Below are 27,584 nucleotides of genomic sequence, written 5' to 3'. Positions count from 1 at the left end.
TAAAGATTGGATTAAGGTGTCAGCAAAATGTGGACACGCAATAGTGCAGCCTTTGTAAGCTGTTACATAATGGAAGTTGTTGTAGCCTAATCTGTCTGTACACCTGCATACATAACATATTAAATTTCTTGCTGTTCATTTCTCTGGTATAAACTTGTTTTGATAAATTCCTAAAGCTAATTTAATTAATTCGGTCTTTTTTGTCCGCTTATTCATACTAACCGATAACCAATCGCTCACTATATTTATAATGTGCTTTTAATGAGTGATTAACTTGTCTGAGGTGCAGACTTGCGGCTTGCCCACCCAATTGTTTTCGCCGCGCAACGCGTCCTGGCGCATCACTTCTGAGAGGAATGACTTCAAGCATCTACAGCACAACACATATTTAAACCATTTTCCCAGTGGTTGTAAAGTAACAAGAGCCCATTTATTACGTGTATTAGTCCAGAGGTTCTGAAGACATAAAACACTTCAAATAAATAAATAAACAGAATTAGTAAGCGCTTAAATTTGAGGATGCGATATTTTACGTTTAATTCTTACATGTATACGTGACGCTTTACAAGTTCAATATACGCCTTATTACCATCCATCTTCCTAGCCTGGCCATCCTGAGCAAGGTCACAGATGAGCCGGAGCCCACCCAAACTTTTATATTCTGTCAAATCGGGCGGCGACCACAACAAGCGCAGGAACCTCGAGAGCCCCGTCGAGGATGTGATTCCGGGGCGCTGTAACCTTGGAAACCGTCAACTTCCTGTTGCTGACTAAACATGGCGGAGGAGGAGGCGGCTGCACGAGAAACGGTACGTTTGTTTGTGTGAGGTACAAGGAGTCACGAGCGCCTGCAGGTTGACAAAAAGCTGTAAATAAGGGTCGTTTTCTGAAGAAAGTGAGAAATGGATTTTAGCCTGCATTGGTTTTACTGGCACGGTTCACTTTTTAAAATGTAAATACGAACTTAAAAAGGTTTAACTGCTTTTGGTATTTTTTTTAGTAATTAAAAAATTGAAAACTTGACATGTCCTTTAAGCAAGCAACCTTAAGCCATATTGTTTTTAACTCCTAACTTCTTCTTAGAATGGCACGGTGGCGTAGTGTTTAGTGCCGCTTACTCCCGAGTCTCGCTCATACCCGTACAGTGGTTGATCTTATTTGATACGCGGTATTAATCCCCGAGGCCAAGTGATCTTTTCGCTTGACGGTCAGAGATGTGTCAGCACCCCGGAGTAATTTTCAGCTTAAGGGCCTTATCCACATTAGGCCGGCATAAACGTGCGTGTTAACGGGCTCCAAACTCGCAGTTGGACCGGTGTTGGTGTTCGAGGGTCGTCTAGAGTAAATGGTGCAGAAATAGGGTTGCTTCGGTAAATGGATGGGCATACAAGTTTTAATTTAGTTTATGTATGAAACGCAATTCAATCTGAGATTCATTCTTACTGCATGCATACTGCATATATTAATTTATATTGTTTTGTTTTATTTGAACTTCAAACAGGGTATACTAGTTAATTATGTGATGCGTAGTTAATGTCATTAATTAGTCCTTAAAGGTGTTGCCCCTTTCATGATTTTTTAAAAGTAAAGTTGATAAAGTCTGAATAGTATCCAGCATTATTGCATCCTTTAGTGCCTTAGCCCCTCCATTTTTTTAGGATTAAAAAAAGTCTGCTTTCCACAGACAACATGGTTTATCTTAAAAAGGTGTCTATTTGTATATTTTGTGCAAGTCTGAAGTCTAAATAAATCCACAGCCATTAGCAGCTGTCCGGGTTATAATACACAAAACAAGCAGGCTATTTATGGAAGTCTTAGAAACATTTAAAAATGTATGTTTTGTGTTTCTTCAAGAAGTTGTAAGGAAACTACTACAGTTGTAGCTTGTAGTGTCAATAAGGAAAAGAGACTTTAATCTGGTTATGACCTCTTCTGTAATCCGATTAACGAAGCCTTAATGTAATGCGGTCTTGTGGCAGACAAAGTCGTGGGGCGCAGACTCAACATTATGGCCGCATGTGCTTTACATTTGTACGTCTAACCGTCACCTGCAGTGAGACTTGTGCAAAGCACGTCAAGTTGGAAAGTCTTTCTAAATTAAAGAGTACAATGTAGCGCAGGGCTCTTCATTTAGTTCTGAATCAGGGACAGATTATTATAATGATGCTAGTAGTCAAGGGGCCATACATTGTGTTCTCAGAATTTTTAGTTCCAACTATAATTAATTGTAATTCGATAACCGTCTTTTCTTCTTTGCTAATATCCAATGTAGCAGTGCTTTATTGTTCAATGTAAGCTCGAAATGGAGTAGTACATTAATACTGAAAGCACAAGGCTAGAGCTCGAACATCGGATCCCAGTGCAAGGAAGTGTCGAAGTGCCTTCTTCACTTGTACTCCTTCATCGCTGATAAGTGCACACGAAACACACAGGCTTCTTTTCCAGCTGGAGCAAACACATACCTTTCGGTCCACTTGAAGTTAGATTGCCCGTTTCCTGCATGACCTTTAAACTCTTTTAATCTAGAACATGACAGTGGCAAGAAGAGTAAGATAGTAAATTCAGAGAAAAACCCTAACAGACAACAGAATTGATGGTTTAGCGCGCACACACACACACACACACACACAGGTTACATGAGCATCTTGACAGAGAGGTAAACTGAGAGAAGGGGAATGAAGTCAAGTAGAGCTAAAAGACTTCCTGAACAGATGAGTTTTGAGTTGTTTTTCAAAAGAATTCACGGAGTCAGCTGATCTACAGGTGCCGGTCATAAAATTAGAATATCATGACAAAGTTGATTTATTTCAGTAATTCCATTCAAAAAGTGAAACTTGTGTATTAGATTCATTCATTACACACAGACCGATGTATTTCAAATGTTTATTTCTTTTCATTTTGATGATTATAACTGACAACTAATGAAAGTCCCAAATTCAGTATCTCGGAAAATTAGAATATCAATTAAGACCAATGCAAAAAAAGGATTTTTAGAAATGTTGGCCAACTGAAAGGTATGAACATGAAAAGTATGAGCATGTACAGCACTAAATATTTAGTTGGGGCTCCTTTGGCCTGAATTACTGCAGCAATGCAGCGTGGCATGGAGTCGATTAGTCTGTGGCACTGCTCAGATGTTATGAGAGCCCATGTTGCTCTGATAGTGGCCTTCAGCTCTTCTGAATTGTTGGGTCTGGCGTATTGCATCTTCCTCTTCACAATACCCCATAGATTTTCTATGGGGTTAAGGTTAGGCGAGTTTGCTGGCCAATCAAGAACAGGGATACCATGGTCCTTAAACCAGGTACTAGTAGCTTTGGCACTGTGTGCAGGTGCCAGGTCCTGTTGGAAAATAAAATCTGTATCTCCATAAAGTTTGTCAGCAGCAGGAAGCATGAAGTGCTCTAAAACTTCCTGGTAGACGGCTGCGTTGACCTTGGACCTCAGAAAACACATTGGACCAACACCAGCAGATGACATGGCACCCCAAACCATCACTGACTGTGGAGACTTTACACTGGACCTCAAGCAACGTGGATTCTGTGCCTCTCCTCTCTTCCTCCAGACTCTGGGACCTTGATTTCCAAAGGAAATGCAAAATTTACTTTCATCAGAGAACATAACTTTGGACCACTCAGCAGCAGTTTTGTCTTTAGCTTGACACAAGGAATGCGACAGCTGAAATCCATGTCTTGCATACGTCTGTGCGTGGTGGTTCTTGAAGCACTGACTCCAGCTGCAGTCCACTCTTCGTGAATCTCCCCCACAGTTTTGAATGGGTTTTGTTTCACAATCCTCTCCAGGGTGTGGTTATCCATATTGCTTGTACACTTTTCTACGACATCTTGTCCTTCCCTTCGCCTCTCTATTAATGTGCTTGGACACAGAGCTCTGTGAACAGCCAGCCTCTTTAGCAATGACCTTTTGTGTCTTGCCCTCCTTGTGCAAGGTGTCAATGGTCGTCTTTTGGACAACTGTCAAGTCAGCAGTCTTCCCCATGATTGTGTAGCCTACAGAACTAGACAGAGATCATTTAAAGGCTTTTACAGGTGTTTTGAGTTAATTAGCTGATTAGAGTGTGGCACCAGATGTCTTCAATATTGAACCTTTTCACAATATTCTAATTTTCCGAGATACTGAATTTGGGACTTTCATTAGTTGTCAGTTATAGTCATCAAGATTTAAAGAAATAAACATTTGAAATACATCAGTCTGTGTGTAATGAATGAATCTAATACACAAGTTTCACTTTTTGAATGGAATTACTGAAATAAATCAACTTTGTCATGATATTCTAATTTTATGACCGGCACCTGTAATTAATTTCAGTAGGTCATTCCAGAGTCTGGGCGCTCGCTATACAGCTGAAGGCCCTGCTGTCATCCATGGAGTGTAGATTAGTGTGGGGCACAACAAGATTGCCAGAATCAGAGGACCTTAGTGGGCAGACAGGCACATAGTGATGGAGAAGGTCACTGATGTAGTTTGGCGCGAGGTCGTTTAAGGCTTTGTAGGATTTATATTCGATTCTGTAAGACACAGGGAGCCAGTGAAGACCGAGCAGGATGGGTGTGATGTGCTCGCTGCTGCTGGTTCGAGTTAGGACTCTTGCAGCCGAGTTTTGAATAAGCCGGAGCTGTGATATAAGATTAGAAGGGGCGCCTGCCAGCAGCGAGTTATAATAATCAATGCAGGATGTGATAAAAGCATGGACAAGTTTCTCAGCGTTAGAAAAGGAGAGGAAGGAGCGAACACGTGATATGTTACGGAGGTGAAGTAAGAAAGTTTTCTTAATGTGATTTATGTGGGTGGAATAAGAAAGGGAGGAATCAAAAATGACACCAAGATTCTTTGCAGCAGAGGCAGGTCTGATGAGATCACCGCCAACAGTGACTGGGAAGGAGCTCATTTTATTAAGTTGCATTTTAGTCCCAATTTGCAGGAGTTCAGTTGTTGCAGTTTAATTTTAAAGAGTTCTGCTCCATCCAGGTATTAATTTCACTAAGGCAGGTTGTGAGCTGAGAACGCTCTGATGAAGTTTCGCTTTTAACATTAAAATAGAGTTCAGCATCATCTGCATAAAAATGATAACCCAGTCCAAAGCTATAAATAATATGGCCAAGGGGAAGCATATAAATACAGAAAAGCAGAGGACCGAGGACAGAGCCCTGAGGAACTCCTTGTGTGACTGGCGCTGAGCTGGATCTGCTGTTGCCAAGACTAACAAACTCTTGCCTATCAGTCAGATAAAACATTGACCCCTTTACACACAGAGTTAACTTGTCATTAATATGTAGGCCTGGCACACACAATCTGTTATGTGTGTAAAAGTGTCCAGGAAAGGCACTTTAACTTCTAAGGCTCTTTTTGTATTGGTGGACAAGTTAATACTGGAAATGTCTAAACTGTTAGCCTTGAGTCATACATATCACTCAGCACAGATAAACTCAATTATAAAGCAAGAATATCTCAACAGTGGCCAAGGCCAGCTACCTCAAGTTCAGTACCTTACCAGCAGCTAGAAGCCGCTCTGCTCACAAGGCGACCCTCCTGGCATTCACTTCTCTGTCTTCAGATTGCTTCCCCTGAAAGGGCTACACTTCAGAATACCCCAGCAAAGGCCAGGAATGTCTACTCCTGTCAGGCGTTTGTATCCTAATGGCTACCTTTGAAAGGGCTACACAGTCTAACAGAAGCCAAGGGCTGATCACGACTCCTGACAGTATGTAACCTAAATGGACACAGCTTGTTTTATTAACAATCATTGGTCATTGCTTAATGTCAGTAAACAAGAAGACAACTTTAGCAAAGCAATCCTCAAACTATTTTAATTATTAGTTATGTATATTAATTATTTCAAAGAGAATCCAAGTGTAAATGTTAGATATGAAAGCACACAACCTGAACAGTTCAAATCAGTCACACAGCAAGCTTCATTTCAGGTGGCTATGGCTTTGGTTGTTGCAGTCTTTGATTTCTTAAACCAGGCAGTCTGTAGGTGGCAATGTCAGACCGAGTTGTCTTCTCTTTGGCAGTCATTCTTCTCTCTCCTTCTAGTCTTGGCAATTATGATGTCTCTCAGTCCCGGAGCCTTTTTTAAAATCCTTTGAATTTATAGAGTCTTTCTCAGTTAAATCATAATTGTTCCATTTCAAAATCCATAGGATCAATGGATGCTGAAGATTTGCTTTGTTTTGTTCTAAACTAGATTGAAAAGGCAAATGAGCAACTGATTATATTTAATAGAACTGTATTATATGATTATTTATTTAGCAGATGGCTTTATCCACGGCAACTTACAAAATATGTTTAGTTTATCATATTTTCCTCTTCGTCTCTTAAAAGGAGAATGAGTTTCAAAGTGTTTGATCAGTGTTCTGCATTCAGCTCGTTCCTGCACCTCCTCCTCAGTCGGACCCTTTTTCTTTCAGATCTTCTTTTACTTCATCTGTCCACCTTTATGTCAGCCTCCCTTGCTTTCGCTCCCCTTGTACTGTCGTTTCCATCGCTCTTCTTTTAATTGTCTTTGCTCATCATGTGTCCCTAACACTTCAGCCTACTTCAGCTTACTTCCCGTGCTTTCTTAGATGCTCTCATTCTTTTGTTGTACCTCTGGTTGTATTTTTTGTTCTGTCCTTTTTTTGTAACTCTGCAAATCCATCTCAACATTCTCATTTCCTGCACATCCAGCTTTTTCTCCTGCACTCCCTTTACTGGCCATGTCTCATCTTCATACATCATCATTTGTTACACTACTGTCTTAAAAGCCTTACCTTTAAACAACTTCTAGATTCTTTGAACACACAATTCTATTAATATCTTTTTCCAATTGTTCCATCCACACTTTGTTGTGTGGGGTATCTCTACATCCAATTCTCCATCTTGGACTACCACTGATCCTAGGTGTTTATTATTATATATTTTCAATAGCTCTCTCTACAGGCTAACTTCTGAATCCAGATCATCATTAAACCTCAAATAATATGCCTTCTTGTCTAGAACGTGTCCAGGTATGTGGTCTCAGGATTACATCTTTGTTTGCTCCTACTGCCTTCATCGGTCTGTGACCGCACTGAGGTGGTTTACAGGCGAGTGTGAAAGGTTGAGATAACAATCAGCACCTCTAAGTCCGAGCTCATGGTTCATGGCCGGAAAAGAGCGGAGTGCCCTCTCTGTATTGGAGAAGGGGCCCTTCCTCAAGTAGAGTAGTTTAAGTATCTCTGGATCTTGTTCATGAGTTAGGGGAACAGGAAGCAGGAAATGAACGGGGAGATTGGAGCAGAATCCACAGTAATGTGGACATTGAATTGGTCAGTTGTGGTGAAGAGGGAGCTGAGGTGAAAGGTGAAGCTCTCGATTTACTGGTCAATCTATGTTCCTGCTTTCACCTATGATCACAAGCTGTGAGTAATGATGGAAAGAACTCAAACACGTAATAAAAGTGTTAGAACGGAGTTTCCTTCACAGAGTATCTGGGCTCAACCGTAGAGATAGGGTGAGGAGTGCAGACATTCAGGAGGAGCTCAAACAAAGGTGCCACTCCAACACACAGTTGAGGTGGCTGAGGCATCTGATTAGGATGCCTCCTGGATGTTTCTCTGCAGAGGTGTTTTGGGCAGTGTCCAAGTGGGAACGGAGCTCAAGATGGACCCAGGATACATTGGAGAGAATTTATCTCACTACTGGCCTGGGAGTCCCCATGGAGAATGTGATGGGCAAAAGGGATGTCTGGGCATCTTTGCTTAGAATGCTGCCCCTGCAATCTGGAGCTGGGTAAGCATCAGAAAAGGGATGGATGGAGCTCTGTTTTCTTCCTGTTTATCTTCACCGACTTCTGGTGCCCTTCCTCTTCTTTTCCTCCCTTCTGGTGCTACACAAGACAGCGTCATCACCAAATAGCATACATCTGGGGGGGGATTGGTCTTTTATCTCACAAGTCAGCAAATACACAACCAGATCAAAGAGGTAAGGGCTTATAAACGATCCCTGGTGTAGGCCTACTGTAACTAGGATCTTGCGTTACCCGATGCTGCTTCCAACTAGGGTTCTCATTTCCTTGTACATATCCCGTAAAATCGGCACGTGTTTCTCTGGTGCCACCTACTCTGTCATGCCCCTCTGGCTATTTTCATGTGACACCCTATCATAAGCCTTCTTCAAATCAATAAACACCTTATGCAAGCCTTTCTGTTTTTCTCTGGGCTTCTCTATGAGCTCTCTATGACTGCAAACACTGAGTCAGTTGTTTCTCTGCCTGACATGAAACCAAACTGCTCCTCCCCAGTGGTGGTCTATTTCTTAAAAATTCTCTCTATAGCCCTCTTCCAGATTTTTATCATGTGTGAGATAAGCTTTAGTCCTCTATAGTTTTCACAATAAATATGAATATCTTTCTTCTTCTTATAAATGGGCACAATCACATTATCCTCCTCTCTTCTGGTATTTTCTCCTGTTCAAAGATCATCTGCTTCTTCTCCTAAACTTTTCCAGACTTCCACTGGTATTTCATCCAATAATGTTGCCTTTCCATTCTTCATTCTTATCAGTGTCTCCTTATTCTTGGCACTAGCCCTTCATTTGGAACTCCATCCCCTTGGGTTTTCTTTATTCAACTGCTTTTCAAAGTGCTCCTTTCATCTCTTCTTGATTATATAACGTTCACTCAAAACCACACTTTGCTCATCTTTAATCTAAAAATCACTCTCTTCCCATCTCTCTTTTTCCTCCAGTTATTCTTACACCTTCTCCAAAGCCTGTGCCCTTACCACTTTCCTGTTTCCCCCTTGTTGGTCTCCTTATACTTGTGTTTGTCTTGCTCCCTCCCTGGTTGATACCATTCCTTCTCTGTCTCCTCCTTAGCCTTTTTCACCTGCTGAGCCTCTCTTTACCCAGGTGGTCTGTTTTGTTTATTTTCTGTAGCTCAGTGAATCTTGAACAGACACTCATCTGGTCTTCTTCCTTCTACTTTGTCTGATTTCATACTAAGAGTGTACTTAATTAGACTCTAAAGCTTATTTTCTATCTTTCTTTGCATGAATACACCTTTGTATGCAGTGATGCACATACAGTGCCTACAGAACTTGTGTACCCCTTGGACTTTGGCATGTTATGTTGCCTTACCGAAACTCTAAATGATTATTTTGGTAACAATCATCAGAAACAGACTCTTAAATGTTAAAGTGGAAACAAAACCTTTACAAATTAATCTAAGTTTATGCACTAAGGGGTTTCAGGAATTATTGCCCCTAAATAACATACCCAAAAATAAATGGCTATTACTCATTTATGATAATAAAGGAGCTGCAACTGGATAAAGAGTATCAAGCACAACACTTCAGATTTTTAAAATAAAGCATTTACTGTTTATGATTTTGTTCACACCAATATCAACTAAATAAAGCAGGATTACAGGGTTCATAACCAAGACATTTTATGATGCACAACTCTACAATTAAGTTTCTTTTGTACCCGAATCTGTCTGCTGTTTGGCACCAGGTGTCCCTCTATTTGAAAACATTGTGTCCCTTTTTGGAAACATTTAGTCTCTTGCACCTAAACAATCTCTCAAAACAAGTATTAAAGTTGCAGTTATATTTTTTAATTTTATAGAAATACACACAAACACTTTTTGTCACTGTAAAGCAACAAGTAAACAGTTTGTTTTGATTTTTTTCTTGCCAGTCCTTGGAACAATTTCGTTTACCACTAGACACAGGGGAAGCTTACATTTTGTACAATAGTTTGGTTTTCTGTGCTGCAATTCATCTGTCTTCTCCTGCCCTAGAAAGGTTTATTTATTTTCTTGTTGTTGCTTTTGTCTTGTATTTCATGTGTAGAATAAACGAAATATATACGTGCATTTTCATACCAGCTTCTTCCAGTGCTGGTTACGTGGGTGGATACAATCCCTTTGCTGGCAGCCCAGGGCACAGAGTCATAGAGACACATACACCTAAACCAGTGTTTCTCTGCCACTTGAAAGTTGCAAGGGGCTGTCACCCGCGCGTGAGGACAGGAGACTTGTTCATGGTACAATCTGCCCTTTTTCCCTGTGATGCCACTGAAATGATCGACACATCCTTGTAAGACTATTTATCCTGTTTCTAATTTTGATTAATTCAGCCCCTCTCCCCACCAAACCTGCCAAGCCACAGTTTCATTCGTTTTTTCTTTTGTAGTTGCACTCTTTTCTCCCTTTCCCTGGGGTGGTTTCGTTGGTGGGGTAGCCGGGGATGAAGTGAGCACAATTAGAAATGGGATAAAAAAATACTGCATGGCATTGTCTATCCCTTTTTGTGGGGGTGATTATACTGTGAACAAGTTATTAGCTGAAACTTTTTTTTTTTTCTTCCCCTCATATGCTTGCAATGCAAGTAGCAAAATACAGTGAAATTTGAATGGGCAGGCTGGCACATGAAAGTTCAAGAAGCTGTAGTGGCAGTAGGCAGTCTTTACGACATAAAGAAATAACTTTTCATATAAATGAAAGAATGAAAGTGACCATAATTGTGCCTTGTTCAGTTGTTATTGTCTAGTTGTCTACAGCACAGAGTGTAAGATAAGTGCTATATAGCGCCTGACCCGACACAGATTGGACACGGGAGGCACGTGTAAAATAAAAAGACTTTTATTTCTCTTCAGCTGGAGGGCACATCTTCCCCGTAATCCCCCCCAGCCACAGCACAGTCCCAAACATCAGTAACCACCAGTACAGCACAAGCACTTTCCTCTTCCTTGGCACCACCACTTCTCCCTAACAACCTTGTCCTCCTTCACCTGGCCGATGAGTGGTGGTTGCTGGCTCCTTTTATAAATCACCTGGATTTATAAATTTTATAAATCTCCAGGTGTTTGATCACCGAGTTCCGGCAGCACTTCCAGGTGTGATAAACGGTTCACATCTGGGCATCAGCATTCAGTAATATCAATAAGGAGGGGTGCTTGGTGATATCCTTTCAAGGTGAATCCACCCGAAGGAAGATGAACAGGATAGTTGGCAAACTGGAACACACAGCTGGTCAAAATGGCTGAATCTCACAAAAACAGTTTTCTTTTTTACCTTCTTAAAATAACAGGGATGTGCTGTTTTGTAATTTGAGTATAATCTCAAGATGTGGATCCGTGCTCAGTAACACTTTTGGTTAAGTTTTGACTTCTTCATTTACCTGCGGAATTGTGTACCCTTAAACCTCATTCATTGTAAGCAGCAAGAACAAAGTATTGTAAAAATCCATCCATCCATTCATTTTCTAACCTGCTGAATCCGAATACAGGGTCACGGGGGTCTGCTGGAGCCAATCTCAGCCAACACAGGGCACAAGGCAGGAACCAATCCTGGGCAGGGTGCCAACCCACCACAGAACACACACAAACACACCAAGCACACACTAGGGCCAATTTAGAATCGCCAATCCACCTAACCTGCATGTCTTTGGATTGTGGGAGGAAACCGGAGCGCCCAGAGGAAACTCACGCAGACACGGGGAGAACATGCAAACTCCACGCAGGGAGGACCCGGGAAGCGAACCCGAGTCTCCTAACTGCGAGGCAGCAGCGCTACCACTGCGCCACCGTGCCGCCCTATTGTAAAAATTTATAATAAAATACTGCACTTTAGAACACAAATTTATAAGTAATGTATACAATTATTGTGAAGAAATAACATTGACTTGAAAAATATTGAACTCATCGTTTAAGTGTGAATTTTGAAGCCACTCACTGCAGGGATCTGTTCTGCAGCAGCCAGTCTTTTAAATGTAGTCCAAGTGTCCAGTCAGCTCTTGAAATAATGCAGCCTATATAATCCTGGTAAGAGGCTGACAAGGTGAAAAACACTCTTTTTTTTGTTTGTTTTTGTTTTATTTTTTCTTTTATCCACACTAAGTGGACACTCCTATTTAATACTTCTGATTATAGAAATTCACTGTAGGTAATGCCAATATTCAGAGATTGTCTGGTGACTTTATTGTAATGAGGCTCGTATTTGACATCATCTGCTCTGACGTGACCTAGAGCAGCAAACTCTTGCTTCTGATTGTTAATGAAAATTATATGTAAGAAATGACAGAACTAGAAAAAAAACATGTTCATTCCTCTATGTTTTGGTAAATAATAGGTTTTTCACTGGGTAGACTTTACTGGACTCTAATGTCTTTGTGAACAATCAGTGATGTTAAGTTAGTGTTTATAAGATAGCTAATTGTAATTATTGTTTTCTTTAGAGTCTTCAGCTTCCAGTTTCTATTGATTATAAGAAACCACGATCAAAAAAAGGTATGTTTAAAAATTGTTTTAATGTTTAAGTATTCTTCATTATTTGTTTGTAGTGAATTATGGGTAGTTGTGACAAACCATACAACCACTTGTAAAGATTAAATGAATCAGACTTTCAGCAGGATTTGGTGCATTTGACAATAAGAATCTATACTAATAAAAGGCAAAGCCCTCACTCACTCACTCACTCACTCATCACTAATTCTCCAACTTCCCGTGTAGGTAGAAGGCTGAAATTTGGCAGGCTCATTCCTTACAGCTTACTTACAAAAGTTGGACAGGTTTCATTTCGAAATTCTACGCCTAATGGTCATAACTGGAAGGTATTTTTCTCCATTAACTGTAATGGAGTAGAGCTGCAAAGACGTAGGGGGCGGAGTTTCGTGTGACATCATCACGCCTCCTACGTAATCACGTGAACTGACTGTCAACGAAGTGCGTAGAAAACCAGGAAGACCTACAAAAAGCGCTTAAGAAAACATGCATTATATAATTGAGAAGGCAGCGAAACAATAAGAAGCGAGCGAGTGGCATATACTACCATATTCATGAGTGCTGCTACCTTGGAAAGAAAGCAAGGTGTAAACCTAAACTTTAAATTAAGTTCATAGACAGGCTACCGCTGGCGTTTCACATGCCCACAGGTAATGCGGGATACAAGTTTAATCAGAGGATGCAGGATATAAACGAGAGTTTTGATCACTTTGTAACTAAGTTAAAATTGTAGGTGAAGGGTGTGCTTATGCAAATTCGAGAGACTGTGTTTGTGGGGGATTGACAGTTAAGGCGGGTGGGGGAGTCACGTCATCATCTCCCCTCCCATTTACCTCAAGTTAATACACACGCTGTCTCTAGAGTTTCAACACACTGAATCCTCCAGGCACTACTTACAAAAGGTCACATTGACAAGCGTGTTACGCTATTTTTAAAATCTTTCCTTTTCTTAGCACAAGCACAGCTGAGAAGCTTCGATGCATGTGCTCCATAACGCGTTGAAAAATAATGCATTTAATCACACTTTGCATTACAAGCAAAGGGAGCTTTTGTCAATGCATGATTTCCTGGTACACCGATTACATTGATCAGCGCATCCCGATTCATTTTACCCTCGCACCACCTTAGTTTGAGAAGAAGTATGAAAAATATGAGGTTAACACAGAAAAACAGATCACCAATTCAAGCTTTATGAATAATCGATTCGCCATCAATAATTGTTTTGGTAAAGCCATCCTCCTTCCATTTTATAATTTTTCCGCCACTAGCCATGATTAAATGAACGGTAAAAAGTAAGAGCGAGCGAGGGTGACTTATTTAGGCAGGAATATATATGATAGCAACACTCATGACAATGTCAATCATGTTACGTTATTATTAAAATGTTTCCTTTTCTTTTTCATTACTTCTTTAACACACTACTTCTCCGCTCGGCGCGGGTATTTTACTATATATATAATATATGAATTACCTCCAAAGAGCTGAGACTTTTGATATCATGAACGTGTGTACAAAAGGGGTCTCCTGCCCAGCAAAAGTCGAGCAGCCAGCGCGTGCATAGCTGTGCCGCCTTTGAGACGCTGACTGCGCTTCTGCCTTAAGTCAAAGTGAGCACTTTTAATTTTTTTCATCCGCCCCCTGAGCTATAGCCCAGACAAGTGCAAACACGGGACCCCTTTTCTACACCACGGCAAAATAATATTAAGGCGATTCACACTTTCTTTTGCACGTATACGATTATCAGGTCCTCAGCTCGGATTATGAACACACGCATACGAGTGGAGGACTCACAGTGCCATCACAGCCGATTAATGGCGGGGACGTCTCACCAGTCTACACAAGACCCACACCGACTGTCCCCAAAAGGCGATTATAACGTCAGCGAACACATCTCTCTACTATATAAAAAAAAAGGCAACTTTCCTTTCTTTACACCTTTTTTCCTTTTATCCCAAACCAAAGCCTTTCTCTCTTAACACGGCAGAGGACACAAAAATAATTTTCTTTAATTGCCGGTAAGGCACATTACCAGAGGCACAAATTTGAACGTTCACATAGAAAATGTAATTTCTATACCACAGCCGCCGTGTAGCGCCTTTCAAAAGGGATCTACTACCGAGAGATGATCCATATACATTTTAGCTGCTGTTAGTTACTTACCTGTTGTGTTACACAGTCTTTAAAATGTAGTTTACCCAAACCACTCCAGTAGTGCTCAATGTACCTGTACTTCTTAAAACGTTAATGTTTTACTGTTTAATAACTTATAGACTATATTTCATTATTTTTCCCTTGCACTCAGTGACCAAAGCTATACACACACATATAGACACATACAAACATACACACAAGTATATGTATGTGTATATATATGTATGTATATATATATATATATATATATATATATATATATATATATATATATATATACATATACACACACACACACCCCTATCTAGATTATATATATACACACACACACACACATACATACATACATACATACATACACACATATATATAATTTGTGTGTGTAGATATGTATATAGATATGTAGATATGAAGATATGTATGTGTATATATATATGTATATTATATATATATGTATGTGTATGTGTGTGTGTGTGTGTGTGTGTATATATGACAGCAGCAATCCAAGCTGTGAGAAAACAGTAAAAAGGAGGCGTGTCAGGCGTCGTGGTACATTTTCTGATGCAGCTACCGAAAACAACTTTGTGACGCTGCCACCAAATACACAAAACAATTACTTTGACAATCATGTTACATTATTTTTAAAATGTTTCCTTTTCTTTTCATAACTTCTTTAACACATGACATCGCTGCGAAGCGCGGGTATTTTGCTATATATATATATCACAGCGACACTCATAACAGTGACAAAACAATTACATTGACAATCATGTTACGTTATTTTCAAAATGTTTCCTTTTCTTTCTCTGTCCTTCTTTAACACACTACTTCTCCGCTGCCAAGCGCGGATATTTTGCTATATATATATATATAGATAGAGATATATATATAGATAGATAGAGATATATATATAGATAGATAGAGATATATATATAGATAGATATGAGAACAACATAGATAGATAGATATGAGAACAACACTCATATCAATGACAAAACAATTACATTAACAATCATGTTACGTTATTTTTAAAATGTTTCCTTTTCTTTCTCTGTCCTTCTTTAACACACTACTTCTCCGCTGCCAAGCGCGGGTATTTTGCTATATATATATATAGATAGAGATATATATATATATAGATAGATAGAGATATATATATAGATAGATATGAGAACAACATAGATAGATAGATATGAGAACAACACTCATATCAATGACAAAACAATTACATTAACAATCATGTTACGTTATTTTTAAAATTTTTCCTTTTCTTTTTCGTACCTTCTTTAAAACACTACTTCTCCGCTGCAAAGCGCGGGTATTCTGCTAGTAACCTATAAAACTGCACAAACATTTTTAGTGGGCATGAACTGTAATGGAGACTCGGCTAGAAGTTGAATTTAAACAAAGGTGTAACCTGTCTTCTCCATGGAGCCCACTTCTTTCTGAAAAGTAAATGTTTATCTCTGAGCTGTCCTTCCCAGCACTCTTCTCCCTAGCAGGCTCTCTAAAGCCCAGTTGATACTCTGGGTTTGCCACTGTGCTCCTTAGTTGCACTTCTCTTCTGTAGCTCGCTGTCTGTTATTTCAAAATGAATAATAATGTGACTTGTCGTTGAAATTTAGAAAAATGCTTCCTGCCACTGTGACTTTTATTAAATTGGAGTCTACTTTTAGAAAGTTTTTTTTTCATTAAGTTGATTTTTTTTTTTATGAAAGCAGTGCTTCCTCCATTTATGAAATGTGGAGAAAGTGAAGAGATGAAGGATTTAGGGGTTCTAATCTTTGCCAGGTCATTCTGTTGATTTTTCTAGAATAGTGTATGCTGGATGGAATATATAACACAGTAGAACAACCGCAGGTACAAGGTTTGGGATATCTAATTATTTGGCATGTTACAAAACCAAAAGTTTTGGTTGCTATTTTTGAATTTGGTTACAGCCACTGTGTCCTCATGGAAAATGAAATTTGAGCACATCTGGTTTAAAATATCCAAACTACAGAAGTACAGTACTCTATAATATGAGTTGTTTAAACAGACTTATATTTGTGCCTTTACAGCATTTTATCAGAGTAACATACTTAGTATTACACCGACCGTCTGAAATTCACTCAGGCACACAAGAAAGCAACCCTTGATGAAAACAAACTGCTTTGTGCAACTTGACATTTAGTTAAAAGAAATTTAAACAAATCTTAGAAAAATAAATGATGAAGATCATTTGTAAAATTATTTAGAAATGAAGTTGCAATATGAGGGAAGTGTATAAAGTAATTATTGTAGCAGAAAAAACATTTTAAACAAGTAATTTTCATTGCACAAATTATAGTGTATTGGTAGTGTCATTATGTTGACAGTTTCATGTCTTTCTTATTTTTCCTGCAGTGCAAGAGTTACCAATTTTGGAAAGAAGGAACTGGTTGATTCATCTTCACTATATCCAGAAAGATTATGAAACCTGTAAGGTAGTTAACTATTTGCCATATAAGAATGTACAAACTGTATGACAACTGGATAAGATGTCCCTTTATAGTAAATTAAAAAAAAAAAACGGTAGTTTATGAAGGAAAAAAAAAGGCAAAAACTCAGCTTTAAAGCAAATATTTTTGCTATTTTCTATTGGTGCTTCCCTTATGCATAATTTCACAACAGTCAATTTTTATGAGAATTAGCACTGAACAGCTTGCAAACTTATACATACTTAAAAAATGTGAAGGTGTAATAATGGCAAAATGTTCAGCAAAGTATTAACATCCTTGGCATTAAGGTGTGTGATTTGGGCTTGGAATTCAATGCTAATACAGTTAAGCTTGAGTCAGGCTTGCGGTTTTGTGTTATCATCCACTTTACAGTGCAAGGCCCAAATAACTCGGGAGAGCGTTCTGTCTTCATCTAACAGATGGAATAACATCTGGCTGAACTGTTGTCGTGTCAACTGACAGAGATGACCATGTGAAGTGTCATCAGACATTGAAATGGACAGTGAAACTGACCCCTAAGTGGTAGATTCTGACATGCCAGGTTTCAGTGATGTTTGCTTGTGTTTGGTGTTGACTTCATGCTACTGCTTACAATCCTGCATCTCACTGTTGCCAATTTACAGGTAGCACTGGTCTAAAGATGTCTGTTGATCGTGTTTATCTGGACTATTTTTGATTTGTCAATGATAGTCTGGTGGAGAAAATGTTATTCTGAGCAGTGTCAGAAAAGTCACGGTAAACTATTTGCTTGTTGCAGTCACTGGCAGCCTGTCATTGTTTTTCAGTCTCCTGATACTGCAGGGCATTGTTGGTAAACCAGTGCAGAGATGGTACTGGTCCACAAGCCAGTTGTTGCAGACACCCATTTTTTTGGCAAAGTCACGAGTGAGTGCTGTTTTCATATTCCTTATGAAACGCCTTCATTTTACTAATAATGATGACTATGACAAAGCCACTAACCCAACACTGAAACTGTACAAACTGTGGGGTGTGTATCACACTAACATCACAAATTTACAGAAGGTGTGTACAGTATTTGGATTGTGACATAAGTATAGATGAAAGTCTTGTATGTTACAAATGCTGTGCAAAGTGAGCTCTAGGTACATTTTTAACTCGATACTTTACACCAGTGGTTTTCAACGTTTAGTCCTGAAGGTCCCCGGTGGCTGCAGGTTTTTGTTCCAGCCAACTTTTCAATCAGTCAGTCATTGTTGTCTGAAATTGGTCTCATTGTTTAATTAGCTGACAGGTTTTTTTTTTCTTTTTATGTTGCATTTAGAAAAGTGCAGTAGTGTCAGATTTACATATGTCAAAAAATAACACATACTTGTATTTTTTTTTCCTGTATCCTTAATTGCTTATTTTGTTTTTTTACTTACTTTTATTCCACCTTTTTGGTGGAGTGTCCTTTGTTAATTGTATCTGAATACCGACAATGATGGTCAGAACAGACAGCAGCACAGATGATTCTGAAAGGAGCGACTACTTCAGTGTTACTCACTTGTGTGCTTATTGGTAAATAATTGTCTAAATAACAAGAACATTAATAATAATAATGAATTTAAACCTTTGAAAGAATTCATTCTTGCCTATCTAACACATATAAATTCCTGTTTTGTTTAATAAAGTACAGCATAACCAGTTTGCAATTTCCAGATGGTTGTAAAAAAGAGAAACTTGGAAATGATGGCTTTGTTAATTAAGGTAGGACTCCGAGTAAAAGAAGAATGGGCTGAAGCAAAAACCTGCAGCCACAGGAGGCCACCAGGACTGAGCTTAAGAACCGCTGCTTTACACTGGTAGAGGGCCCAAGTGGGATGGCAGGTATAGTCTGTACTATCGTGATGGTCCGGCACTAACATTCTACTCTGTCATGTGCAAGAAACAGAAACACTATTAGAAAAAGTCTTTCAGCATCTGCTCAAACAGTGCCTATGTGCTTTGGTTTCTGTTTCAACACGTCACTTGAAGGACGAAATCTGAATCAGTGCGGTGGTGGACACTAGATATACCTTTTATACTGTGATTATGCTGAAGTTTTGGTTTTGACATGTTTCTGTTGCACATAACATTTTTGTTGTTAAAAAAATTCATTGCCTTTGGCTCATTTTTTGGGGGGTAAACAACACTAAGGAGGCTACAATTATGCAAACATCATTGTTTCTTAAGATTTACTTTAACGTTAAAGAATATAACATTAAAAACAGTATTTTTTTAGTTTCAATGCTTTGATATAAAAGTGTTTCAGTGTAGGCTTTTTCATTAATTAAAATCAGAGAACTGGTTAAATGTCTGAATATGTTTGAAGGGTACTAATATATAAATACAGTTGTGCTTGAAAGTTTGTGAACCCTTTAGAATTTTCTATATTTCTGCATAAATATGACCTAAAACATCATCAGATTTTCACTCAAGTCCTAAAAGTAGATAAAGAGAAACCAGTTAAACAAATGAGACAAAAACATTATACTTGGTCAATTATTTATTAAGGAAAACGATTGAATATTACATATTTGTGAGTGGCAAAACTATGTGAACCTTTGCTTTCAGTATCTGGTGTGACCCCCCTTTGCAGCAATAACTGCAGCTAAACATTTCCGGTAACTTTTGATCATTCCTGCACACCGGCTTGTAGGAATTTTAGCCCATTCCTCCGTACAGAACAGCTTCAACTCTGGGATGTTGGTGGGTTTCCTCACATTAACTGCTCGCTTCATGTCCTTCCACAACATTTCGATTGCATTAAGGTCAGGACTTTGACTTGGCCATTCCAAAACATAAAATTTATTCTTCTTTAACCATTCTTTGGTAGAATGACTTGTGTGCTTAGGGTCGCTGTCTTGCTGCATGACCCACCTTCTCTTGAGATTTAGTTCATGGACAGATGTCCTGACATTTTCCTTTAGAATTCTCTGATATAATTCAGAATTCATTGTTCCATCAATGAAGGCAAGCCGTTCTGGCCCAGATGCAGCAAAACAGGCCCAAACCGTGATACTACCACCACCATGTTTCACAGATGGGATAAGGTTCTTATGCTGGAATGCAGTGTTTTCCTTTCTCCAAACATAACGCTTTTCATTTAAACCAAAAAGTTCTATTTTGGTCTCATCCGTCCACAAAACATTCTTCCAATAGCCTTTTGGTTTGTCCAGGTGATCTTTATCAAAATGCAGACGAGCAGCAATTGTTTTTTGGAGAGCAGTGGCTTTCTCCTTACAACCCTGCCATGCACACCATTGTTGTTCAGTGTTCTCCTGATGGTGGGCTCATGAACATGAACATTAGCCAATGTGAGAGAGGCCTTCAGTTGCTTAAAAGTTACCCTGGGGTCCTTTGTGACCTCACTGACTATTACACACCTTGCTCTTGGAGTGATCTTTGTTGGTCGACCACTCCTGGGGAGGGTAACAATGGTCTTCAATTTCCTCCATTTGTACACAATCTGTCTGACTGTGGATTGGTGGAGTCCAAACTCTTTAGAGATGATTTTGTAACCTTTTCCAGCCTGATGAGCATCAACAACTCTTTTTCTGAGGTCCTCAGAAATCTCCTTTGTTCGTGCCTTGATACACTTCCACAAACATGTGTTGTGAAGAGCAGACTTTGATAGATCCCTGTTCTTTTCTCCTTCGAACTAATTGCTAATCCTAGAGGTTCACATACTTTTGCCACTCACAAATATCTAATATTCGATCTTTTTCCTCAATAAATAAATGACCAAGTATAATATTTTTGTCTCATTTGTTTAACTGGTTTCTCTTTATCTGCTTTTAGGACTTGAGTGAAAATCTGATGATGTTTTAGGTCATATTTATGCAGAAATATAGAAAATTCTAAAGGGTTCACAAACTTTCAAGCACAACTGTAATTAAAACAGAATATTTTATTAGGTTTCATTGTACATAAGAGAGATTTTTCTTTAAACCCTCCTACACAAGAATGAATTCATGTAAATTGTGTTACATATGTAGGTGTGAAAAAGAAGCACCATCAAAGGCAGCTGTATAGTTCCTATATACGTTGTCTTTTTGTAATTGAAATATATCATATGATACATAAGATTTAGGAAGCTGATTTAAAATATGCATAAAATATCACAAACAAAAAGTGAGCTTTATGTTCACAGTGAAAGACATATCAGACTTCACATTTGTATCTCTACAGTCCATACTTAATATTTTTTAAATAAAGAAAAAAATAAAACATTCTCAGAGAAGGCAGAAGAGCAGCTCATTGTTAAATGATTTTTTAGGAATATTAATTCTGAAATGAAACTTTCTCCTCTTGTATTGTATAATCACTATTTACTGTTTTACAATACTGAGCCTTTCTCAATGCCTTTACTTTATACTGTTTGATTACCTTCTTCTACTTTGTTGAAGGTTTACTTAGCTTTTTGTACATATGAGCAGTTTCTCCCTGTTGTCTCATACAAAAACTCTGTAAAACGTCTCACTTTTCTTGTTTCACAAGTGACCTTTACCAATGAGATAGCTCCCCTCTCTGAAATCTTAGTTTCTTTGTAACCTTTTGAGATGCAGTATATTATTAGATTATTTTTTATGCTGATTAAGTGGAAAACAAGCCGGCTGCTCTGTGAAATGCAGATTCTTCATAACTTGTCCAGTTAATGGTACTACCTTTTTTTCAGGCTATTATTAAAGAACAGCTTCAGGAAGCTCAGGGGACATGTGAATATGCAGTGTATGTACAAGGTAAGCACTCAAGAATGTTAAAGTTACTTCACATAGCAGTGATCCACATATCTGCAATACTTGAATTGATTTACTGTTCATTCAGTGACACTGCCTGTATTTATACTGTTTGATATAATAAGACCGACATGCAAAGTAGCATCAAGAGGCTTTTGACAAATCCTAGGTCTCATTTTTTCTGAAGAAAATACTTTTTTCTCATTCTCCCTTCATCCATTTATTGTCTCACCTGTTTTTCCAGTTAAGATTTAGGAGCAGGTGCCTGTCCTAGCAGCTTTGGGTCCAAGGCTATAACTAATTCTGTACAGGGAGCCAGCTCATTGGCGTACATTCTCACACACACACCCCTCACCCAGCACACACACACACACACACTCACTCTCTCACACTCCTCTCCTCCCATCAACCACACATCTTTGAGATATGGGAGTAGAACCCACTCTGACAAAGCTACCAACATACAATCTCAGCACAGGCAGAGCCCAAGCCTGCATTCTAACTTAGGATTCTGAAGCTGTGATGCAGTAGCATGTTTTATTTCAAACAAGGTGAATTTATTTAGTGTATTTCTTCACAGAAACTGCATTTTTTTGCACATATCTTAATTATTATTAACTTCTAAACACTTTTTTCCAGCACTTATATTTCGTCTTGAAGGCAAGATACAAGAGTCATTGGAGCTATTTCAGACATGTGCTATTCTAAACCCTCAAAGCTCTGACAATCTAAAGCAAGTTGCAAGATCTCTGTGAGTAGAATTTTGTTTGTTATTTGCTATCTAATATTATTCAGGTTTATATTTCATAGATTTTTTTTTTTCTTAAGCAAACTCAAACTAATGCAGTAGCTGTTATAGCCCAGTATTAATTTTGAGTTGGATACCAAGCCTCTCTTTATTAGAGGTAACCACTCACTTGTTCGAAGCTCTGCCTCTAGCAACATCTGCATAGGCTGGTGGTTTGCATAAGATGTTGGGGGACAGACATAATCAAACAAAGTGTTGTAAGGGGAAGTGTGCTAATATATGGCAGCATGATCACATTTATTTATATTTACACTGTAAATGTGCTTTATTCAAGTCTTGATTCTTCATTTAATACAAACCATGCACACGTGAAAGTTATTACTGTATTGTTCAAGACAAGACAACACCTTTAGTCTCCTTTTTTATCATTGCAGTGGAATAACACCGGTTCAAAGAGGATGAGAGTCAAAGCTTTGGCTCATAAAAATAAACACAAGTCAAAGTGTGTTTGTGAATCTGGGTATTACAGTCACAGAGGCAATTAAGTGTTTACTCAAACAAAATGTTAATTTTGTTACGTAGCTCATTAAGTAGGACCTCACGAAATGGTCTAATATATAAATGTCACTCATAAGGAGAATTAGTTCCATTAAATTTAATACAGGTATTTTCAAGCATTTCTGTTTTGTATAATTAAGAGTTTTCTTTAAGGCCTTACAATTCTTGCAATAATTTATCCAAAGTAACAAACATGGGGGGCATGGGGAAAAGCCCTCAGGAGCCTTGTCCTCAGAAGAGTCAAAACTGTCAGAGAGCGAATGGGGTCAGGACAGTTGGGGATCAGAACTGGTGTGGTGCTGAGGCCTCACCCACTGCACGGCAGCACTCGGATCCCATTTTGAGGCCGTCCATCCAAGTAGGTACATGGAACGTCTTGTCTCTCCAGCATGATGATCTGCTGTCAGAGGAGCTTCGTAAACTCCACATTTCAGTGGCAACCCTCTGAGTTGTGCAGACCTAGGACTGGCCAGGCGTCTGTAGGTGGGTACACCTTGTATTGGTCTGGTCGCTCTATTGGCTGTCATACTTTGGGAGGAGCTGTTGCTGTAGCAGATCAGCTCCTTCCGATGGTGTCCAATGTCACTCCTTTCAACAAGTGTATTATGAGACTCAGATTAAGACCCTCTCTGGCTGCTTTGTCTGTTGTCTCAGTGTATGCTCTGAGTCGATGAGGGAGACATTTTATTAGTAACTACGATCAGTGGTTGATGGGTGTCCGCGAGGTGACACTCTTATTGTGATGGGTGATTTCATTGTGACCATTGGCACTGACAGGGCGGACAATGAGGATTGTCTCGGTCCATGTGCATCTGGCAACCATGGTGAAAGTGGTTCCATGTTCCATGACTTTACAAATGGTCTGAGGATGCAGATCGAGGGAGCCTGGTTCCAGCGCCCTGAGCCACATCATTGGACTTGGTACTCCAATACTGGTGGTGCAGCGAAGGAGATCAGTCACCTCCTTCTGGGCAGATGCTGGAGGTTCTTACAAAACTACAGGGTCTACAGAAGTGGGGGTTGTGTTGGTGTTGCCAGAGTTCACAAAAGGAGAAGTTTTATCTTGCAGGGCACCCTGGATATCATCAAGAGGAGTGGCAGCACATGGCTTGATGGCAACTCTGCTCTGTATCGGGAACTGAGAAGGATGGTTGCAAGGGCTCTGAGGGCAGATAAAAAGGTGTTTGTTACAGGAATCTGTGAGCAAGTGACAGACCATCTATGGTCTAGTGACCCTCATCCTGCTTACAGAGGAATCAAGTCATTATGCACATCCAAATCTGTTCCTCAGAGAGTCGCAGTCAGGGTGTGTGATGGAATGGTCCTTATGGATGATGCTGCAATTGTGACCTGCTGGGCTGGTTACTTTGAGCAGCTTTTTAAAACTGATCCTCTGGTTAGGACGCTGAACATCTCTGGGTCCACGGTTCTTGAGGCTATCCTCCAATTAGCTGTGAACCACCCAGTCTCACTGTGATTGCACAGGTGGTGAACCAGCTGAGGGTAGCTAACTTCTCTAGGCTGGTGGTAAGGCTGTCCTCCTGGCATTGCAAGCAATCTTTGCTTCCATTTGGGAGACTGGCGTCATCCCAACTGACTGGAAAATGGGACTTGTTGTCCCTTATCTGGAAAGTTAAGGATGATTGCCTGGATTGTGGCAATTATTAAGGGAATAACCTTTCTCTCAGTGTTGGGTAAAGTCTTTGCTAAGGTCATCCTCAATAGGATCTGTGATCACTTGCTCACCTACCAGCGATTGGAACACTTGGGTTTTACACCTAAGAAGTCTCTCATCGACCACATCCTGACACTAAGGGTTGTCATTGAGCACAAATGCAAATATTGGTAGAGTTTCTTTGCAGCCTTTGTCGATTTTTGTAAAGCGTTCAACTCAGTTGTTGATTAGCTGCCCAGTGGGACATTCTGAAACTTTGCAGGGTCCCTCCTAAGTTGCTGGATAACATGGCCAGCTTGTACACTGGTGCTGTGAGTGCTGTGCAGAGTAGAGACAGAACCTCTCTGTTTTTCCCATTTGATTCTGGAGTTTGTCAAGGGTGTGTTCTTGCTCCTTCTCTGCTCAGTGCTTGCATGGACTTGGTGTTGGACAAGGTCATAGGGCCCAGCGGCTATGGGGAATCTGTTGGTGAAGAAATATTCACTGATCTTGACTTTGCTAACGATGCTGTGATCTTTGTGGAATTGATGGAGGCTGTGATCGGGGCTCTCAAGAGACTGAGTGAGGAGTCTGAGTGTCTGGGCTTGCGAGCGTCCTGATAAAAACTAAGATCCAGGTCTTTAATAACCTTTTGGGGACAACCATCTGCAGTGTGTCTGTCTGCAGAGAGAGTATCTAGCTCGCCTTCTGTAATGATGATCTTATCATTTGCACCTGATCAAATGCATGTGATTCTAATTTTAGGTATTTGGAATAGTGTTAAATGTAGGGGTGTGCTTTTTCCACAGATTTACAAGTTTAATTTTGAGGCATGCATCACTTCAGGCTTACATGAATTACATGGCCGTGGACGGTGGAGTTAGGTTGCAGCTGCTACAATGGTTTCAACATGGACATTTGACATAGGGCAAGTGTAAGAAGAATGTAACTTCCTTCAAGTCATACCTGCAGCTGGCTGCGTAAAATTTAGTCAGTGTTTTTGTCTGACATTACAATGCAATTAATGGCTTGAAACAAAATATTCTTGAGCCATGCATTCTACGTATTTTCTAGATATTATTGAAGGTGCATATAGTTGCATACAGAGAGGGGTATACAAATAGGATAAAAAAGCAAAAACTGCATTATACACTGTTTAGGGACTGATTTCTGTTTAATCATACTGGCACTGTGAATTTGTTTATCTCCTGCTGTTGATGATTGCAACAAAAAGTAGAATTTTCTTTTCCAAAGCAACAATATCAGAGCTATCATTTGAAGCTAAATGGCATACAGTAAAAATGATTTGCTGCTGAATAAGACAGTGTTATGATGATAACATACTATAAATGTACTAGCATGCAAGCCATATTTACAAGTCAGGTTTACTGTCATGTCTATATACTACAATTAATTTCATATTTGTATGTCTTGTCAGGACATTTGACAATAATATAATACATATGGATTGATAAATCAATTCAAAAAAGTATGCATTAGATCGCTTGCAACATCCATCCATCCATCCATCCATCCATCTATCTATTGATCCATCCACCAAAGCATGTTATCCTGAGTAGGGTTGCAGGGGAGCTGGAGCCTATCCCAGCAGGTCTAGGGATTAAGGCAGGAATAATCCCTGCACAGGGCACCTGCATATACAATTTTTATGTTCATTTACAAATTAAAAAAAAAATAAATATACTGTATATATATATATATATATATATATATATATATATATATATATATATATATATATATATATATCTATATATCTCAATAGATAGATGTATAGATATATATAGATATAGAGATATATATGAACACACTGTTTGTTATGTTACAGTATATTTGTTCTTTTAATTCAGTGTTCAGCAACCTTGGGGGTAGGAACAGTGAAATCTACTGGTGCGAGTGCTAATGGCCCTGTACCGTTTGCCAATAGTGAGGAATGAGAAAAGTGGTTGTGCAGGAAGTATTGTATTCCATATGGTATGTCCTGAAGAGAGTGCAGTTCTGTGTTGGCAGTATTTTGTACCACCTTCACCAATGTCAAACTGGTAATGTCAGACTGTGGTTGAACTAGGGTTGTGTGTATTCGTAATTCTTAGTTGTGCTGTTAACGCTTAAAAGCATTCAATATGGATTTTAACATCCATTCATCCATTATCCAACCTGCTATATCCTAACATGAAAAAAGAAATTTTATATATTAATATTTTGCGCAAACATAGAGTAATACAGTATGCAGACAGGCAATGCCTATTCCCATATCATCAAGCACAAGATAGAAAATAAACCCAAAAATCGTTAAGTCTATTACAGGAAATCAAAGAATAATTAAAAGAGCAAAAGTAAGAGAGAGAGAGAAAGAAAGAATAAATGTTAGTGGGCTTCCTCAGGATAATATGTTTTTTGCCTTTTTAAAAGTATATAATAGTAGAACATCAGGCAAATAAAAATATTCAGACAAGTGAAAGTCTTAAGTAGGAATGTGTTTATTTACTCACCTTTTCATTAATAGGTTTTTGCTTGGAAAACATAAAGCTGCAATTGAGGTTTACAATGACGCAGCAAAATTGAATCAGGACTGGGTATGTTTAGCACTTTTGTTTTTATTTACAAGTTGTCTCTTTTTGTATGCAAATCTTACAAATGTTAAAAACAAATCTGTGTGTTGAATGTACAGTACATAAAATACATTTATATATTGCAGGAAATCTGCCACAACCTTGGAGTGTGCTATATGCATCTAAAAGATTTTAAAAATGTAAGTATACATTTTTTCCAAGTTCCTATTTTCATTCATTAATTTTATTGTCACTTATAATTTGTTTTATATTAAATATCTGTCCCTTTACTGATCCTGATAAATGTAAGCATTTTGGGAACCTGGAGTTTATCTCGGTAGCATCGAACTCTAATGGGGCGATAGTCCATTGTCACATATACTCAAGCTGTCGCCCGCCCACACAGCTCTATGTACAAGCTGCAAGTTAAGATAA

General features: G+C 39.0%; 1 protein-coding gene across 2 annotated transcripts in view; it reads left to right on the top strand.

Annotated features, from left to right (window-relative positions):
• Positions 1-730: 730 nt before the first annotated feature.
• The window catches only part of bbs4 (Bardet-Biedl syndrome 4), a 58,038-nt gene continuing 31,184 nt past the window's right edge, over positions 731-27,584 (top strand). The window contains exons 1-7 of one of the 2 annotated variants that reach the window (XM_039773446.1): positions 731-809; positions 12,222-12,273; positions 16,804-16,883; positions 21,556-21,619; positions 22,256-22,367; positions 27,104-27,173; positions 27,296-27,349. In XM_039773446.1, the coding sequence (XP_039629380.1) occupies positions 777-809; positions 12,222-12,273; positions 16,804-16,883; positions 21,556-21,619; positions 22,256-22,367; positions 27,104-27,173; positions 27,296-27,349 (465 nt within the window). In that variant the 5' untranslated portion in view covers positions 731-776. Of the gene's footprint in view, positions 810-12,221; positions 12,274-16,803; positions 16,884-21,555; positions 21,620-22,255; positions 22,368-27,103; positions 27,174-27,295; positions 27,350-27,584 lie in introns of those variants that run through there. The other variant, XM_039773447.1, reaches the window with a different exon arrangement.

Source organism: Polypterus senegalus, chromosome 12, assembly GCF_016835505.1.
Source record: "Polypterus senegalus isolate Bchr_013 chromosome 12, ASM1683550v1, whole genome shotgun sequence".
NCBI lineage: Eukaryota > Metazoa > Chordata > Cladistia > Polypteriformes > Polypteridae > Polypterus > Polypterus senegalus.
Note: the sequence above shows the minus strand (reverse complement) of the source record. Positions and strands in the feature narration are given on the sequence as shown.